The sequence below is a fragment of the Tenrec ecaudatus genome, chromosome 6, assembly GCF_050624435.1.
Source record: "Tenrec ecaudatus isolate mTenEca1 chromosome 6, mTenEca1.hap1, whole genome shotgun sequence".
Classification (NCBI taxonomy): domain Eukaryota; kingdom Metazoa; phylum Chordata; class Mammalia; order Afrosoricida; family Tenrecidae; genus Tenrec; species Tenrec ecaudatus.
In genome coordinates, this window is record NC_134535.1 from 7970318 (window position 1) to 7987655 (window position 17338).

At 58.3% G+C, this 17338-nt stretch overlaps 1 protein-coding gene across 1 annotated transcript in view; it reads right to left on the reverse strand.

Annotated features, from left to right (window-relative positions):
• Window positions 1–1897: 1897 nt before the first annotated feature.
• BAIAP2L2 (BAR/IMD domain containing adaptor protein 2 like 2) overlaps window positions 1898–17338 on the reverse strand; it is a 32507-nt gene continuing 17066 nt past the window's right edge. Inside the window, exons 5-14 of the mRNA XM_075552665.1 lie at window positions 16618–16689; window positions 16312–16428; window positions 15172–15318; window positions 6309–6461; window positions 5817–5955; window positions 5466–5679; window positions 3287–3391; window positions 2890–3097; window positions 2335–2378; window positions 1898–2199 (exon numbers count right to left, since the gene is read on the reverse strand). Coding sequence (XP_075408780.1) covers window positions 2124–2199; window positions 2335–2378; window positions 2890–3097; window positions 3287–3391; window positions 5466–5679; window positions 5817–5955; window positions 6309–6461; window positions 15172–15318; window positions 16312–16428; window positions 16618–16689 — 1275 coding nt within the window. The 3' untranslated portion in view covers window positions 1898–2123. The remainder of the gene's footprint in view (window positions 2200–2334; window positions 2379–2889; window positions 3098–3286; window positions 3392–5465; window positions 5680–5816; window positions 5956–6308; window positions 6462–15171; window positions 15319–16311; window positions 16429–16617; window positions 16690–17338) is intronic.

Here is a 17338-nt window from a genome sequence, read left to right on the forward strand (position 1 = left end):
CCCATGGCGCGCACAGCCTGTCCTGGAGAGGAGGCGGAAGGGCTGGTGTGGAGCTGTCGCCCAGACAAGGGAGAGGAAACAGGGGATGGGGAAACAAGAGGCCCTGGGAGACCTTCCCCACCAACCCTGCTGAGGCATGGATCCAGGAGGGGACTCCAAGGTGGGCGTACCTCAGACTTGACTTCTGGAGGCGCTTCGTACTCTTTAGGGCTGACTGATGCGAGGAGGGGGTCCAAGTGGGTGAGTGTGGGAGGTGAGGAAGTACATCAATGGCATGGGAGCAAACACTGGGGCAGGCTTATTTTCTTCCTGCTGTATGCGCCTAATTTTCCTCAGTGACAAGGAATCACCGTTGCCATTAGAGCGACAGAAGGGGCTAGCCCAGCAACCAAGCCAGACCACACTCACTGCCACCAAGCCAGAGTTTCCGCAGGACAGGGTAGGACTGTCCCTGTGGGTTTTCTGAGACTGTAACTCTTGATGGGTTTAGAAAGCCTCTTCTTTTGCCCTCGAGAAAGCTCATGGTTTCAAACTGCTGACCTTGCGGATCGCAGCAAAACCCAGCTTTGTCTCTGAGATCCCGGAGCCTCGTTCCAATCCAGCTCGGCTCAGCTGGGCTTCGACTTCTTTATGACTTCTGTGTTTCCCCTCTCTCCCTCCCTCCCTCCCTTGGCTTCAGTACCCTGGCTATAGGATGGTGAATGATCATTACCCAGCCTGGGCCAAACAGAAATCTTTGGGGCCTGTGGGGGCCCCTGCAGCCTCTCAGGCCTCCCGAATGCAGAGTGGTACTCTGGGATCCCACAGGCGTGCAAGTGCCCCCATTCGCCCTATGCCAGGAGCTGCCCAGGGCTTGGGAACCAGACCCCTGCCCGCCCTCAGGGCCCTGGCCAGTATCTAGGACCGCACCCCCAACCCCCAGCCCCTCAGCTAGCTTCTCGATCTCTGGCAGCCCTGCCCCACTCACCAGTGGGTTTGAGAGTGCGAGGTCACATCTCCTGGGGTATTTGCTTGCTCCCCAAGGAAGCTTACCCTGATGGGCTCCCAGCTCCCAGAATGCCACCGGCCCAGGGCCTGGTCTCCACCCTATCCTGTCCCTCTTTCCCAGGGCCTAGGGCTAAGATTGTCCCCCCAGCTCCGCTAAGAGGCTTTGCTCAAGATGGGGAGGCACAGCAGTGAGCTCTGGCCGGACTGGGCCCCATTGAAGGGGCTCCCCACTCCAGGTACCCCAGGGAGAGATGCCCCTCTACCTTCAGTCTTGAGCTGGCCGGGCACACAGCCCTGCCCTGGGGGGGCTTCAGTTGAGGCTGGGGTATAGCCCTGCCCTGGGAGACCCCACAGCCAGCTCCTCTGAGCCCCCCACCTTCCTCTCCCCTAGGGCACATTCCAGAGGCCCACAGTGGGTCCTTTCCCTGGATCAGTGTAATCCCAGCCCAGAGAGCCTAGGAATGTGGGGGAGGGGTAGGCCCAGAACAAAGGGCACTTGTGTCCCAGGAGGGTGACCTCCTGGTGGTCCTGGGCCCAGCCACTGCTGCCCTTCCCCCTCACTTTGATGAAGCCACTGTTTCCTGGGACCACTACAAGCAGAAGTGAGCCTGGGGTAGAGATGGGGGAGGGAAAACAGCTTGGGAGCTTCGAGGCAGACTTAGAGGCTTGCTCAGAATGAGGGCAGTGAGGGCCTGGGGGGGACATGTCTCTTGGGAACCAACCTTCATGACCCTTGGGCCCCGCTCTCCAGGGGGGGCACCTTGCGTCCCGCCCCCCAAATCAGACACTACCGTCTCTGCTACTGTGTCCACTTCCTTTATTTCTAACCATTTACAAAAATTAATTGGGATCTGGGGGTGTGCTCCTCCCCACTAGGGCAGAGGAGGGGACCATAGGTGGAGGGGCAAGAGGCAGGCCCCTCAGGGAGAGTCCTGGGGCTGTTGGAAGAGATGAAGTTGATTCCCTAACAGTGCCCCCATTTCTGCTTTACAGGCACCAGGCCCCCCCATGGTGGGTGGGGGGCAGCAACCGGAGGAGCTCCTTGACCCATTGCCATGACAGCTGTCAGCTCCAGGCCCCCTGGGCAGTGTGGGGGTGCATCCTCAGACCCCTGACCGACAGAGGCAGGTGGCACCTCAGCGGATGAAGGGCGCTGAGCGGTCGTTGGTGACGGTGGGACGCAGTTTCACAGTGGCAAAAGGGTTCGTGCCCCTGTGGGGAGAGAGGCAGGGCTGAGGGGCTGTTTCCACTCTGGCAGCAGGTCCAGGGAAGGTGGGAGTGGGGGCAGGTGAACCGGTACCCCACCAACACTATCCTTATTCCACCCCACCCTGCAGGGGGCCTCACCTAGGAAAGAGCTCCGGGGGCTGCTGCTCCCAGGCCGTCAGGTTCTGCAGGGGGAGGCAGAGCCTGACTGGAGGGGCAGGGGCACACCAGCCCCTACCACCCATCACTGCCCCCCTCCCAAGGACAGAGGGAGGACCAGGGGAACCTGGGGTGCCAAACTTCTGGGAAAGTTGATCCCAAATGCTGAAGCCCAGAGTTCCATGGCGCTCTGGGTTGAAGTACCAGGGGGAACCCCCACATCCAGATTGGGGTGAGTCCTATGAGGTGCCTTCCCTCCTCTGCCAGCTCCAGACTCCGTTCTAACCAGGCCCTGTCTCCTGGGTGGGGGTTTTCATTGCTACCAGTGGGGGACCCAGGACCCCAGTCCTTGAGACCAGGGCTTTCTTCTCTCCCTTGATCCAGACTCAGCCCCTCCCTTCCACCCTGCACAGGTAGACTTCAGGAGGGTCCTGGGAAGTCCTGCCGATACAGGCACCAAGCAGGGATTACCTGGTCTCCTGTCTCCCTGCCCACTGGACAGCCCGGTTCAGAGGACAGGTGGGCGGGGTGGCTCACCTTGGCGTCACTGGCCACCCCCATGCTGCCTATGCTGCCTCGACGGCTGCCAGGCAGGGGTGTGGGGACGGGGCTGGGGGCACGGCTGGGGACCCGGCTGGGGGCGCGTGAGCGGGCCTGGCCATCCCGGTACTCTGAGGGGCCGGTGGAATTGCCCGGTGGGTCCAGCAGGTCATCGAGGCTGTGGCTTCCCCGCAGGGGGTAGGACCTGAGCCCAGGGAAAGGGTGGGGGGCGGGGAGAGGTAGGGGTCAGCCAGCTGGCTTGGCCTCCAGGTGCTGAGCCTGAGAGGAGCTCAATGAGGGCATCGGTGACTGTCATGTAAGGACCCGCTCAGGTCTGCAGCTCACAGAGGTCACCCTGGGTGCCTATCTCCACCCTACCCCAGACAGCTGGTACCTGGAAGGTAGCTCATTCATAATGTTCATGGGGGTCATGGAGTTCAGGGGGCTCGAGGGCACCACCTCTACCGGCTTCACGTAGGCCTCAGGGAACCAGCCGCTCCTATGGGGACAGGGGGATGGTCAGGCAGAGGGTCTCAAGTGCTGTCCAATCACAGTGGCCAGATGACAGTCCCCCCAAGGAGCCACAGATGAGCACTGTTGCTTGCCAGCCTTGATTCCGACTCCTGGGACCCGAGGAAGGCGGGCTTTCTTGGCACTCAAGGCCTTGCCTAGACTGCCCTAGGCACAGCTGTCCAACCTTGCACCCACCGGGGGCCTAGTTACTTTAGAGGAGCAGAAAGTCTAAGAAGGACGGCGATTGCCCAAGTGACGGGATGCCTCTTCTCACTCACTGACCACTGCTCCTCCACATGCCCGACCTAGTGCCCCCAGGAGCTCCTGGCCTCATGGGGAGATGGCCCCAAGCAAGGCAGGGAGTTCCGGGCAATGGGTATTGGGTGGAGGAGACACCCAGAGAAAGGTGCCCCCAAAGCCCAGGGGAGCTGACTCCAAATCCAGTGCTCCTTCCAGCTGAGCCTACCTGCTCCCCCTGCCCCACCCCCCAGGCCCCTGGTTCCAGGACACCCCTTTCAACATAGCACAGAGTCCATACCCCTCCCTCACAGGGCCCCACACCTGTGCGCTGAGGCACATCAGTGAGTCTCCAGGGCAACTGGGGCAGGGAGGGATGGCACTATGATGAGTATGCCCCAAATGACCCCCCCTTCTTAAAAACCCACGCTGTCCAGGCAGTTCTGACTCACAGCGACCCAAGGGGCCAGGACAGAACTGCCCCTTTGCGTTTATGAGACTGTCATGCTGTATAGTAATGGAAAGCCTCATCTTTCTCCTCAGGGCTGGCTGGTGGCTTTGACCTGCTGCCCTTGCAGTTGAGAGCTGAACTCATAACTCACTAAACCACCAGGGCTTAGAACCCGCCCTTCCCCCGGCCCCCCAAACCCAATCAAGCACACCCTCTCCGAAAGGTCACTGAAGTCCTTTCAAGGGGAACAGAATGAACTAGACTCCTGGTGTCTCCTCAGGGTGCATTCAGACGATAAAACCATATCCTTTTTCTCAGCTCCCAGGGGACAGAGGGAACCATGCTGTCCTGGGAATGGGTTCAGAGGGTCACATGGTGGAGTCCCAGGAAGCCTGCTGCGCATGGGTCATGGGGGCTGGCAGCCAGCCCATGCTGCCTCTGCCCATGGGTCTGCTCAGCGAGAGACCACCCCAGACAGGCATCCACACCCTGTCATTTCTCTACCACCAACCGACCTTCCTGTCACAATCCATGTGCCGTCATCATCATTCCCATGAGCCCCCCCCAACCATCATCCATGTGGAGACCATCATGGATCATTGGGTCATCCCCTGTGTACCAGCTAGCCCACCCAGCTGCCCACCCACTAGCCTTTGCTTGTGCCACATCTATGCATCTGCGTCCCATGCTCCAATGATGCAGTCCACCCCCCAATCACCCACCCAGCAGCCCACCCTCTCAAACAGGCTTACACCCAATCTCACACAACGCCCCCTCATCCATCAGTCCACTAACCCACACGGACACCCAGCCATCCACGGATCCTCGCCATGCCATCGGTAGGCCCGACTTCCCCTCCACAGAGCCCCCCCTCTCCAGCTCCACCCCCTCCTGTACAAAGAGCAGACCCCTGTGCGCTCTTGGAGTGGGCTGCCGCCTGCCCCCTGCTCTTCAGACCTGCGATGGCGTTTGATGTGCTTCACACCTCTCCCTCCACAGATAGGGGAGAGGCAGCCCCAGCTCCAGAGGGGGCGGATTTCAGCCACCCGACCCCCCAACACACGGCAAGGAGCAGGTGCATTTCAATCTGCCCCACATCCTAGGAGCCTCCAGTCACTTCAGCTCGGGGGTACAGAGGGGGCTGCCCCCTCCCCTCCAAGTGCCCGGCTCAGCGTAGGTACTGCAAGCAGGACGGCTGCAAAGAACCACACTTTAGACAGACCGTTGTCATCCTCAGTCCTCTTCCTATGACCCTGAGGGGTGGGGTTGGGGAGACCGCCTCTTCTACCCCACTGAGCGGGTGAAAAGGAGGCTGCGCGGGGAGGTCTGGCTGCGGGGAGTGGTCGTCCTTCGCCCCCAGAGCCCCACTCACGTGGACGAGCCCTCCAGCTTGCCGTAGAGCCAGCCGTTCTGGGCTTCCGGCACCAGCACTTCGACGACATCTCCAGCCGAGAAGCGCAGCAGCGTGTGGTTGGCACCCTCCGCGTGGGAGACCAGGGCGCGGACCCTCCTGTGGCCCCCGCTGCCCGGGCGCTCGCCAGAGGAGTTGGAGCGCGGGCGCTGGGCGCTGCTGGTGTAGAGCGAGGCTGTGGGCAGTGGGAAGGCAGCGGCCCGTGGGTGCGTGGGAAGTTCACTCTCGAGTCTGCCTTCCATCCCTCCTGCTGCAGTGGAACCCCATGCCTCTTCCAGCTCCCCACCCCGTGTCTCGGGGCAGGACACTCACAGGCGGATGGCGTCCGGGGCAGGGAGCGGCGGTCGGGCTCCAGCTGGGACGTGGCCCGGGGCTCGGTGGGCTCCGGACCGTAGGAGCCCGAGCTGTGCCGGCTGCGGGGGGAGCTGAATTCTCCCTGGGGCCTCTGGGGCTGCGAGGGAGACGGGCAGGGGAGGGTGGGGAGGGAGGGCGGCCGGCCGCCTAGTCCAGCCCCCACCCCCACTCCCAGGCGTCGGCGTAGGGGTTCCGGGGTCTTCGGCCCAGCCACCATGGGGGCGCCGAGACCGCGCCCGGGCGGAAGGGCGGGTCCAGGGGCGCCCCGTAGGGTGGGGGCCGGTGGGGCAGGAGGCTCCAGGCCGCGGACCTCAGACTCCAGGGCCTCCTCGCAGGGGGCACGAGGGGCGGCGGGGGTTCGTAGAGAGGCGGGGGCGCGAAGAGCGGCGGCGGGGGCGCGAAGAACGGCGGGGGCACGAACATCTGTGGCGGGGGCTCCCAGGGCCTCACCATGTCCAGGCGGGTGGGCGTCAGGCGGCCCGAGGGGTAGGGCGGGCCCAGCGGGGAGGCCAGCAGACCTGGGGAGTGGGCGCGGGACGGGCTGCGGCTGGCCTCCGACTGCTCCTTCCACAGCACGACGCGGTTCTGCAACAGCCCCCGGGCCTGGCCAGGCACACACACAGGTCAGCCAGAGCCGGGGACACCCCCCTGCCTCCGCCCCTCAAGCAAGCGAGAGCTCCAGGGCCCAGCTGGAAGGTGCCAGCAGCCTGCTGTCCTTGGCTCTGTGGGCCCTCCCAGCGACCAGCTTCTACTCCCACACTGTCCTTCAACTCCCTGCCATCGGGTTTCCAAACCTGTAACTCCTGACAGGAGGAGAGAGCCTCAGCTTTCTCCCAGGGAGCGATTGGTGGTTTTGACCTGCAGACCTTGCCGGGAACAGCCCAAGTGTAACCACTAGGTCAAGGGGTCTCCTCAGTTCTCCTTGGGGAGTGGCCCCTCCCTGCTTTGGGGGAGGAGACCGGTGCTGGCCACTCTGGCTTAGGGATGGCACCAGTCCCAACACGTTCCCTGGAGCACTCTGTCAATCAGGAGAGGGGTGCTTCAGGAGCGCTATTGGATTTGTTTGCTGAGCAAATAATCCGGGGAAAGCTGAACTGTCAGAACTTGGTGTCAGGATGGGAGGAAGGGTTGTTAACAATTTGCAAGATAGGCAGATGGGACAGCCCTGCCTGCAGAAAGCCCAAAGGTCTTGAAGCATTTGTTGATGAAGATCAAGGACTGCGGCCTGTAATAGGGGCTGCAACTCAATGTAAAACACACACACACACACACACACACAATCACCTTTACCACTGGACCAGGAGGTAACAGCATGATAAACGAAGAAGACAAAAGATGGAAGCTGAAGGACTTCATCCTGCTTGGAGCCCCAATCAGTGCCCATGGACGCAGCAGCCAGGAGATGTAAGGATGTGCCGCACGCACGGGGTATGTGTGCCCTACACAACCTCTTCGAAGTGTGGAAGATAAGGGTCGCCGCTTTGAGGACTAAGATGCCCTTGAGTCTGGCCGAGGTATTTCCAATCCCCCCACCTTGGATACCGGCCTAAGAATGGCACACTTGGATGATGGGGTCGCTGAGTCAGGGCAGTGAGTTTGAGGGGTGTACCCACTGGCAGTGAGTTTGAGGGGGTGAAGAAAGCGGAAAGGATGATGACTGCCAGCAAGAAAGAAAGAGAGGGGAGGGAGGAAGGAAGGAAGGAAGGAAGGAAGGAAGGAACAAAAAGCCGGCAAATCGGCCTTGGCAAGAATGCACGACAAGCTAGGGTATGCGGTTTTCAGTTGCCATGTGGCTATTTCACCACGATATGAGTTTTATCAATGCTGTCCCGCTGGTGTCCCACTTTACCAATGTCAAAATCTGGTCACCTTAGTCATGGAGGGTCAAGGGGATGTCAACTTCGGTTTTGCTTGCCATGCTGGCCGCAAGAAGCCCAGGTGGCGCAGTGGTTAAAGTGCTTGATGGCTGACCCAAAAGGCTGGCGGTTGAAGCCCACCAGTCGCTCTGCAGGAGAATGACGGCAGCCATCTGCCTTTGTCAAGACTACAGCCTTGGAGACAGACCTTCGGAGGCAGCACTGGCTGGGTGGCAATGGGTAGCTGGGGGGGGGGGGTGTGGGGTTAAGTTTATGCCTAGCGCCAGCTGGACCCTGTTCGGACAACTTGGGGTCATCAGACACTAACACTGCCAGAGTCAATAGCCAAATGCTTTCCGTGCATTCTCTCACCTGATTCGCACAGAAGCCCCGGGGGGTGGGCACTGTCACCCCCTTGTTCCACAGGGTGACACCGAGGGTCAGAGAGGCCCCACCTCCAGGAAGCAGCCCCTCCCAATGATATCTCCCTTGTGCTGCTAGAAGCTCCGGTGAGGTGGTGCTGGTTCTGGGTGGTAGGTGCCATCGGGTCGGTTCTGACTCATGCACAACCGAACGAACCGCTGCGCAGGCCTGCGCCAGTCTCGGTTCTTCCTCCTTGCGAGCCCACTGCTGCAGCCCCTGCGTCAATCAGTCTAATCGAGGGCCTTCCTGTTTCCATGCCCCTCCAGTTTACCAAGCATGATGCCCTCCTCTAGGCAATAACCAAGAGGCCTGGAGTGCCCCACCCCAGGGGCGGCTGGTCCCGAGTCGAGTCCCTGGGGCAGGGGGGGCAGGGAGGGCAGGGGTCACCCACCCTGTTTCCCAGCAGCAATGAATGAGCGACACAGCACAGAAGTGAACCCAGTGCCCCTTGAGCGTTTTCTTTGCCGGCGGAAAGCAACCCGGGTCCACTGGCTCTGTGATCCACTGGCCCAGGAACTTGGGCCGGTGTGCGCTGAGGGGTCCCGTGAAGAACGACTGTACCCCGTCCCAGCATGGACAGCACTCTCGGCCAGGCCATCCCTGGCTGCCCTCAGCCCTGCCCAGGAGGTGCAGTCAACAATCAGACAGAACCACTGCCCCAGGGTTCAGAACCACAGAAGAGACCAGGGAAGAACTTTTAAACAGTCTATAGCCTAGCTAAGTAAGATCCCAAACCCATAAGCTAGATGAGATTAGCGCATCTGACTGAGATATATATGTATGTGTACATATATTTAACATGACAAAACTTTACTCTCAAAAAACAAGCTCGCTGCCCTTGAGTCCACGCTGACTCCTAAGACCGTCTAGGACCGGGGAGAACTGCCCCTGTGGGTTTCTGAGATGGTGGCTCTCGCTGGGAACAGAAAGTCGCATCTTTCTCCTGCAGAGCAGCTGGTGGTTTCTGACGGGTGGGTGGCAGCCCACAAGGTCAAACAGAGGGGCCATGCAAACGAGGAAGGCCCTCGACAAGATGGACGGACACATGGCTGCACGAGTGGGCTCGAACATAAGAACAATTGTGAGGACGGAGCAGGACCCGGTGGTGTTCCGTTCTGTTGTACATAGGTTCTCTGAGTGGAAGCCCACTCACCGGCACCTAACAACAACACACCTAAGCCGATTAGAGTAACCCCAGGAGCAGATGAAGAGCCAATCCAAATTTTTCCAAATTCCAAAGAAGCAAGGGAAAAGATGCAGACATAGAAGAGGGTGTCAAACTCACTTGTAAAATTCCCACGGAGTAACCTTTCAGCTTGGCAACCTACGGAGTAACCTTTCAGCGTGGTTCACACGCGGGCTGGCCAAGGTGTGTGGACACAGAGCAGCTCGATGACTGCTGCTGGAAATCTAAACCAGCAAAGCCAATGCCCACACATGCCCTTGGGCTCACAAATTCCATGTCAGGGAGTTTGCCTAAGAGATAGGCTTGCCCAATTGTGGCCAGCCCAAAGAAGCTGAGAGGGAGGTCAGATGGCCTGGTCTCCACCAGCTGTGGATGAGCCAAGGATGGATATGTGGAGAGGATTAGGAAGGGCATCGAAGGGTGCCCAGGATCTTAAAGTTCTTTAAATTGTGTTCCAGGGGTGCAGTCAGCTTGTCGGTCTACAATAAGCCACTGCGGTCGGCTTGATTCTGACTCACAGCGACTGTACAGGATAGAGTAGGGCTGCTTTCTAGGGTTCCAAAATCTATAGATCTTTACAGGAGCCGAAAACCTCATTTTCTCCTGAGTAGCAGACCAGTGGGGTCGAACCACTGACCTCATGGTCAGCAGCCAATGCAGAACCCCCTCTTCCACCAGGGCTCCTTTAGAAGCATAAAACCAAAAGCCAAGCTCACCACCACTGAGCAGATTCTGTGTAGTAACAGGTAAAGGTAAGCTTGACTTTTTGAGAGCTCTTAGACTGTGTTTTAGGACCCAGCTGGCTCTGACAGCTCCTCCCCATCCTGAGAAGTTTGGTTGTTCAATCCACAACCCCCTCCTGAAGGACAGTTAACCACCAGGAGATAGCCAAGGAAACCTACCCCCCCCCCCCAATTATAGGAGAAGGGCGGACTGTTCGGGATGCAGAAAACCAAAAGGGGAGGGGGCTTCCATCCCAAAACACATATATGGATAGCCACTCACTGCCACTGAGTCAATTCCAACTCATAGTGATCCTATGAGATACAGCAGATCTGCCCCCGGGGGTTTCCGAGATGAAATCTTTATGGGTGCAGAAAGCTCCATCTTCCTCCTGTGGAGTAGCTGGTGGCTTTGAACTGCCAACCTTGCAGTTAGAAGCCTAGTGCATAACCGCTACACCACTGGGCCTCCTTTTAAGTGGCCACTAGGCACATGAAAAGATGCTTGAAAGCATTCACCAGCTGGAAACGAAAGTCAAAGCCACGAGAGATAGCACTCCCCACCCACTGGGCTGTAACTATGTATTGTAACAAGAATTTTAAGAAGACATACTAACTAGGACTTTGAAGGGGTATACAGGAACCAGAACACTCAGCCCCAGCTCCTGGCAAGTATATAGCCCTGCTGCTTCCGGTTACAGACTAGAAATGAACAGCAGTCAGAGAAACAAAGTTAACATTTGAAGCAGCATCTCGGCTCCCAGGCTCCCATGCATGCCCCAGAGCCAGGAAAGCCTAAATCCCCAAGGGAGCCCAGGGAATCCGTGGAGCAGCAACACTCAGACTGGCCCCAGGTGGGAGCAGTTTCAATAGCCTGCCTCAGTGAATGGATACATTAAATGTAGTGAGTTTGGTTTGGGAGTTGTATCCACTCAAGAAAGGTTAACCTGGAAACAAATAGATGCTCTAATAACATGCTACAACCTACACTGGAGGAAGGGGGGATGGTCTTAAAAAGTTACACTAGCCACAAACGACCACATCCCCTCTGATCCCGTGGCTTTGAAATGTCCAGAATCAGAACACCTGGAGAGTGACCGAGAGTTGATTAGTGGTTGTCTAGAGCTGTGTGGAGGAGCCATGGTGGCCCAGTGGTTATGTGTTGGGCTGCTCACCACAAGGTCAGCAGTTCAAAACCATCAGCCGGTGGGTGGGAGAAGGTGGACATGTTCCACTCCCTTAGCGATGTACGCCTGGGAAACCCACAGGGATCCTTCTCCTCTGCCATCTCGGGTCACTTTGCGCTGGAGCCCGTGGCAGTGGGAGGGAGGGGATGGAGAAGTTAGTTGGGCGATGACAGCTTCGGGTTGTGGGGCTTCTTTTTGGGAGATGAACGTGTTCTAAAAATCAAGATATGACAAAATAATAATATATAAATTATCAAGGGTTCATGAGGGAGGGGGGAGCAGGGAGGGAGGGGGGAAAAAAGAGGACCTGAGGCCAAGGGCTTAGGTGGAGAGCAAATGTTTTGAGAATGATGAGGGCAATGAATGTACGGATGTGCTTTACACAACTGATGTATGCATGGATTGTGATAAGAGTTGTATGAGTCCCTAATAAAACGTTTAAAATAAAATCAATTGTGGCCATGGATCAGCACCACTGAGCAGCTCCCTGTTCGCGGTAGATGAATTGTATGTGGAGGGAGCTGTGTCTCAAGTCAAGCTAGAGGGTGGCCTGGTGGGACTAGGGGGTGGGGCAGAGGGGTGGGGCGAAAAGTCTGAGCCCAAGTCTAGGACTAGGATGCTGAGACCTGACACCAGGACCTTCCTGCTCCGCTCAGCATGTGTGCGCGCATGCGTGCCTGTGCCTGGTCACCAACACAGACTCAGGGAGGGGAGGGGCCAGGCAGTGGTGGGAACTCTGAGCCTGTGGCCAGCTGTGGGTGGAGGCAGCAACTCTCAACCTGGCTTCCTGAATCTCCTAACCAGCTTCGGTGGCCATGGTCAGCGGGTGGGTCAGGGGCTGCCCAGCTCCCTGGTTTCCTTCCCTGTATAGATGGGAGGAGGATGGGAAGCCCCCCCCACCCCCACCCCTTGCCATTACGCAGCCAGTAAACAGACTGGAGCCCACAGCCAGGGCACAGGGCTGTCGGGAAGAACTTGGTGCCCACAGCCAGGAGGTCTCATGTGGGGAGCTGTGTTTGGGACTTGAGGACTGGCCCTGCAGGGACTCTGACTGTGGCCTCCCGGAGGCTAGGGACTGCCCTTTCTCTGACACAAGGGCAAAGATGTGTTAGCAGGAAATGATGAGAAGATGGTGGCCCCTCCTCCTCCAGGTCCCACCAGTCCCTTCCCTAGAAGGGTCGACAGGGAGGCCAGGCAGGCCAGCCGGTCAGCATGCCAGGAGCTCGACTGGGAGGTGTGGCCCCAGAGGGCTTTTAGGGGACAGAGCAGGACGGAACTTTGGCCACAGCTGGCCTGGCAGGATCTGCAGCTGAGAAGCCAGTAAGGATGAGAACTCGGGGAATTGACTCAAAAGCTCACTGCTATTGATATCAATACTGACTTCTAGTTATTGCGACCCTATAGAATTTCCCCATGAATTTCTGAGATTGTAACTCTTCATGGGAGTAGAAAGCCCATCTTTCTCCCTTGGATTGGCTGGTGGTTTCGAACTGCTGACCTTTCGGAGTACAGTCCAATTCATAACCAGTGTGCCACCAGGGTTTCTGGGGGAATTGGACATGGTCACTAAGCGCGTTGGGTAAGGAAACATGGCTCAGGCACCCTGGGTGGGTCCCAGGGGGCTGCAGCTTGCCCAGCTGCTGGGTGTCTTAGGTCTGGGCCAACGCTAGCCTAAGGTGACCCGTTCCACTGGAGACTGATGCCTTCTCTCCCGGACGCAGCCTGGGGGCACGGGGGTGGCAAAGAGAAAAAGAAGAAGGTGTACACAAAACAAAAGGCGCTTCTTGCTCAGAAACACTGTCCCTGCACTTAGACACTGTTTGTGCAGGGCACACTGAGCACAGCCTTCCCCGCGGCAGTGGCAGCAGCGTTTCCCTTCCACACAGCTGGGCTCCAGTAATCCCTGTCTCTCTGGCAAAAGAGAGACCTGGGGCTGAGTGGGGAGCTCCCGGGTCACCATCCTTGCCTGGTTTCTCAGCTGCAGGTCCTGTCGGGCCAGCTGTGACCGAAGTTCTGTCCTGCTGGTGACAGAGATCTGGCAGATGAGCAGCCCACTGGGGTAGAGACAGCTCCACTCCTCAGCCTGCCCACACTGCTGCTTCAGGCCTTCCTCGTAGTGCAATGCCACCCGGGGCAAGAGCAGGGCCATGAGGGCCAAATCCAGAAAGGGGGACTTGGAGAGGACCCAGGAGCCAGGAAGGAGACCCTAGCGGAATGCCTGGGCGGCAGGGAGAAGGAGAATCCTGCTCAACAAGGACTGGATCACACACCTGCTTCTCGGTAAAGACCGTCGTAACCAGCAGCCCAATGTGAGGGTCCAAGGAGCTGAAGGAGTAGCGGGACTTGTCGAGGGCAGACTCAATCGGAGAGGCCTGCCAGCTCGGCTCCGGAGGGGCAGATCCAGAGCAAGAAGTCCCAACACAGAGTGCCCACCCCATGGAGACAGGGAGCCGGCGAGGGAGTGGGCCACAGACAGGGCGGGCCAGTGGGAGATCAGAAGGAGCAAGAAGAGCGAGGAGCAGGAGGAGGAGGTAATCATTACAGAAACAGAACACACACACACACACACACACACACACACACACGGCCTCCGCCTGCAGCGAGACTCAAGCCGGCAGCATGAAGGGACCCGGGCGAGGCCGACTCTGAGATGCCCTCGTGTTGGACCTGGACAAGTGCTTGGATCCCAAGGCTACAGGGAACTCTGAGCATCCATGGAGCAAGAGCAATTCCTTACAAAGGGAAAGAAGGTTTCACACCGACAAAGGGACACTGGAAGGCAGGGAACCCCACCTTGGATGACAAGAGAAGTGACCTGCCACCCTGGAGCCCTCACCCAGTCGTCAAGCCACCAATCATGGGCCAGGGTGAAAGGGGGATGTTTGCCAGGATTCCGAGCGTGCCTCTGTGGGAAGCACTCCGGGCGGGTCTCAGCAGAGCAGTCCATCAGATCAGGAGAGAGGGCAGTGCTGAGCCCTGACCCGACCGTGGGCGTTGTGATGCATTCGTGGATGAGGATGGTGGACTTGGAAATGGTACTAGGCCAACTCCTCACTTACCGACTACCTAATTATCTGACATTCCACATTCATGAAAACAGTAAAAAACCTATGGTCTGACTGATTTGTACGTGAATGACAGACGCACATCTGGCAGGACCAAGTCTTGGATGCTTGCAAGGGGAGCGTAATACCGGACTGTGATGGTTGAGGTAACATGTCAACATGACTGGACCACGATTCAGTGGCTTGGCAGTTATGCACGGATGTCGTCTGGCAGCTCTGCAATGGGGTATCCACCCTCCACTGTGTGCTTTCATGTGCTTATACAATGCCAGTCTTTGCACACTGACCCTGCTTGCTTTTGCAACTGAGCCACGTTGATAAGTGAGGAGTGGGTGTGCATGTGATCTGAGCAAGGGTTCTTGAGATAGAAAGGGCATGCTGCAAGGAAAGGAGTAATAAAAGTCCCATTGCAGAGTAGGAGGAAGAGCAGGGAAATACTTCTCAAGGCTTAATAGTCATAAACCTAAATGCACCAAGCAACATAGCCGCTGTACAAAAAAAACAGCAAGACCCACAGGAAATAAGGGACATAGACTGATTTAGCAGATCAGGACAAAGCAAGGGCACAGGATCTCTAAAAACTCTGACAAGATGAATGTACAATCGCTGAGTGAATTGACGGATCCGTGCCCTTGTAAATGGCGAGCGCATGCATGCCTGAATGAAAAAGTGATGGACTCACTCGTGAGTGACTAGTCAGACCTGCGACTTGCACGCATGCGAGAATAAACAAAGCCCTGGATGAACACATGAGCAAATGTCTGGGATACCAAGAAATGGAGAGGGGCTTGGGAACATGAATAAGTAGAACAAGGAACTTGGACAGAGAGGAGGGAAGGCGGGCTCATGGAGAGGAGCGGCCTGTTGTGCTCACCCGGCCGAAGAACTGCAGGAAGGTGTTGGAAAGCAGAAGGTGCTTCTCAGCCAGGAAGCGGTAGCGCCGCTTCTCCTCCAGCTCGGCTGCCCGCTGGCTCTCGGACACGAAGGCCTGCATCTGAGCGTGCAGCCGGTTCACGCTCTCCTGGGGGAACATGGAGCTCGGGATGGAGGCAGTGTGGGCTGCTACTGTCTGAAGCTCCTCTGTCCTTTCCCAGTCAGCCGGCTCGCCCAGAGTCCCTCTCTCCTAGCTTCTTATGGGCTCTGCCACCCTCTGGCCTGGGTGCTTCTCACAGGTGGGGCTACTGGCCAGGGCAGGACTGAGCACAGAGGCTGGGCCCGGGAGGTCTGTCTGTGCTGATGGTAGTGGGTGGAGTAAAGGTGCACTGCTGGAAGGGAAGATTTGAAGGGGCTAAGGGAGAAGAGAGCTTCCTGCAAGGATCCGGAGGGACACCAAGAAGCTTACTCCCTGCCACTGAGTCAATGCCCACTCACAGCGACCCTGCAGGCCAGGGCAGCACTGCCCCTGGGAGTTTCCGAGACGGTTTAACTCTTTATACAGGAGTGGAAAGTTTTTCTCCTGCGGTGTGGCTGGTGGTTTTGAACAGCTGACTTTGCAGTTAGTAGCCCAACGTATAACCATTACACCCCCAGGGCTGCTCAGAGGCAAGGAGCTAGGGGCTATTAGTCCGTGGATGGGGCCCTGGAGATGGAGACCAGGGGTTGGGATGGGAGATGGAGACCAGGGGTGCAGGGGGTAGGGAGTCTGGAGATGGAGACCAGGGGTGGGTGGGGCCGGGGTTTGGAGAAGGGACCAGCTGTCTCTGGAGGCAGGACAGCTGCCTGGCGCCAGCCACCGGGATGTGCCATTGCTACACTGTTTATGAGTGACTTCACTGAGAGTCTGTTTCCTGGTGAAGCAAAGCAAACAAAGGTGTGTGTTTGGAGGGGGGCGTGGTGACATGAAGGCTGGGGACTGCGGGGGCCCTAGAAAAGTCCAGGGAGCCCCAGGCCAAGAAGCAGCACTGAGGGGGTGGCTGAGGATCCTTAGTGCCCAGCTCCCCAGAGATTGGCTCATTCTCTGGCTAAGCTCAGCAGTCGTGGGGATCGGCCCAAGCCCTGCCCCAGCTCTTGGCACCTTCATCTCCCTCGCGTTCTTGTCCCTCTTCCGCTCCATGCGCCACAGATCCGACATGCGCTTCTCCAGGTTGGCCGCTCGGCGGCGGTACTCCGCCTCATAGTGCTGGCGGCTGTCCTGCGGCGGGGTGCAGAGCGGAGGGAGACCTCCCCCACGTCAGAGAACCCCCTTGGCTGAGTGCGTGGGGGTCGGGCGGGGGTCGGGTAGCAGGCAGCACCAGCCTCAGGGTGCCCGTCTGTGCAGTGGGGAGAGGCAGCTCTGCTGGGGGCGGGGGGGAGGGGGAGGGGGAGAGGGAGGGGGACTCACTTTGATGAACTGCATGTCCAGCTTGGTGTTCTTCTCCATGTGCTGCAGCAGGTCTCCGTGGAAAGTCTGCACCTGTGCGGGGTGCAGGCCGGGGCTCAGGGGATCCACTCATCCCCAAGCCCCAGGGGCCCAACCAGTGTGCCTAACCCACGAGGTACGCTCCACTCAATGGAGACCGGAGCCCTCAAGGCTGGGCCAGTGGTGAGCCGGCCGAGGTGCCTGGGCCAAACCACCCCTAGGGCAGGGGCCCTCAGCGCCTGCTCCGGGCTTGTCTCTGGCTGCTCTCTGTCTGCCTGCAATCTCCTGCCCATCTTCAGACCCAGCTGGCCACCCCTCTTCCCAGAAGCCTTCCTGACTGCCCCCAGCACAATGGAGGGCACGCTCTGTGTGTTTGTTCGAGTTCATTTCTGGAATTTCTCGCACGGCCCCGGTTCTGCTGTGGGGTCGAGCCCACTGGATCCATCTGTATTCTCAGGACCTGGCGTGGGGCAGGTGCTCAGGGTTGCTGAAGCCTTAGCGGGAGAGCTGAGGGCAGTGGTGGGGCACTGAGTGGCAGGCGAGAGGTGAGGCACCAAAAGAGATGGCATCTGCTGGTTCTACATCCGGATTCGCTTCGGATTTTGGACAGATCACTGGTCTGACGGCACCCTGGTGGTGAAGCTGCGCCTGCACTTGGCTGCTCACTGAAATTTTGGAGATTCAGATCCACCAGCCTCTCGGC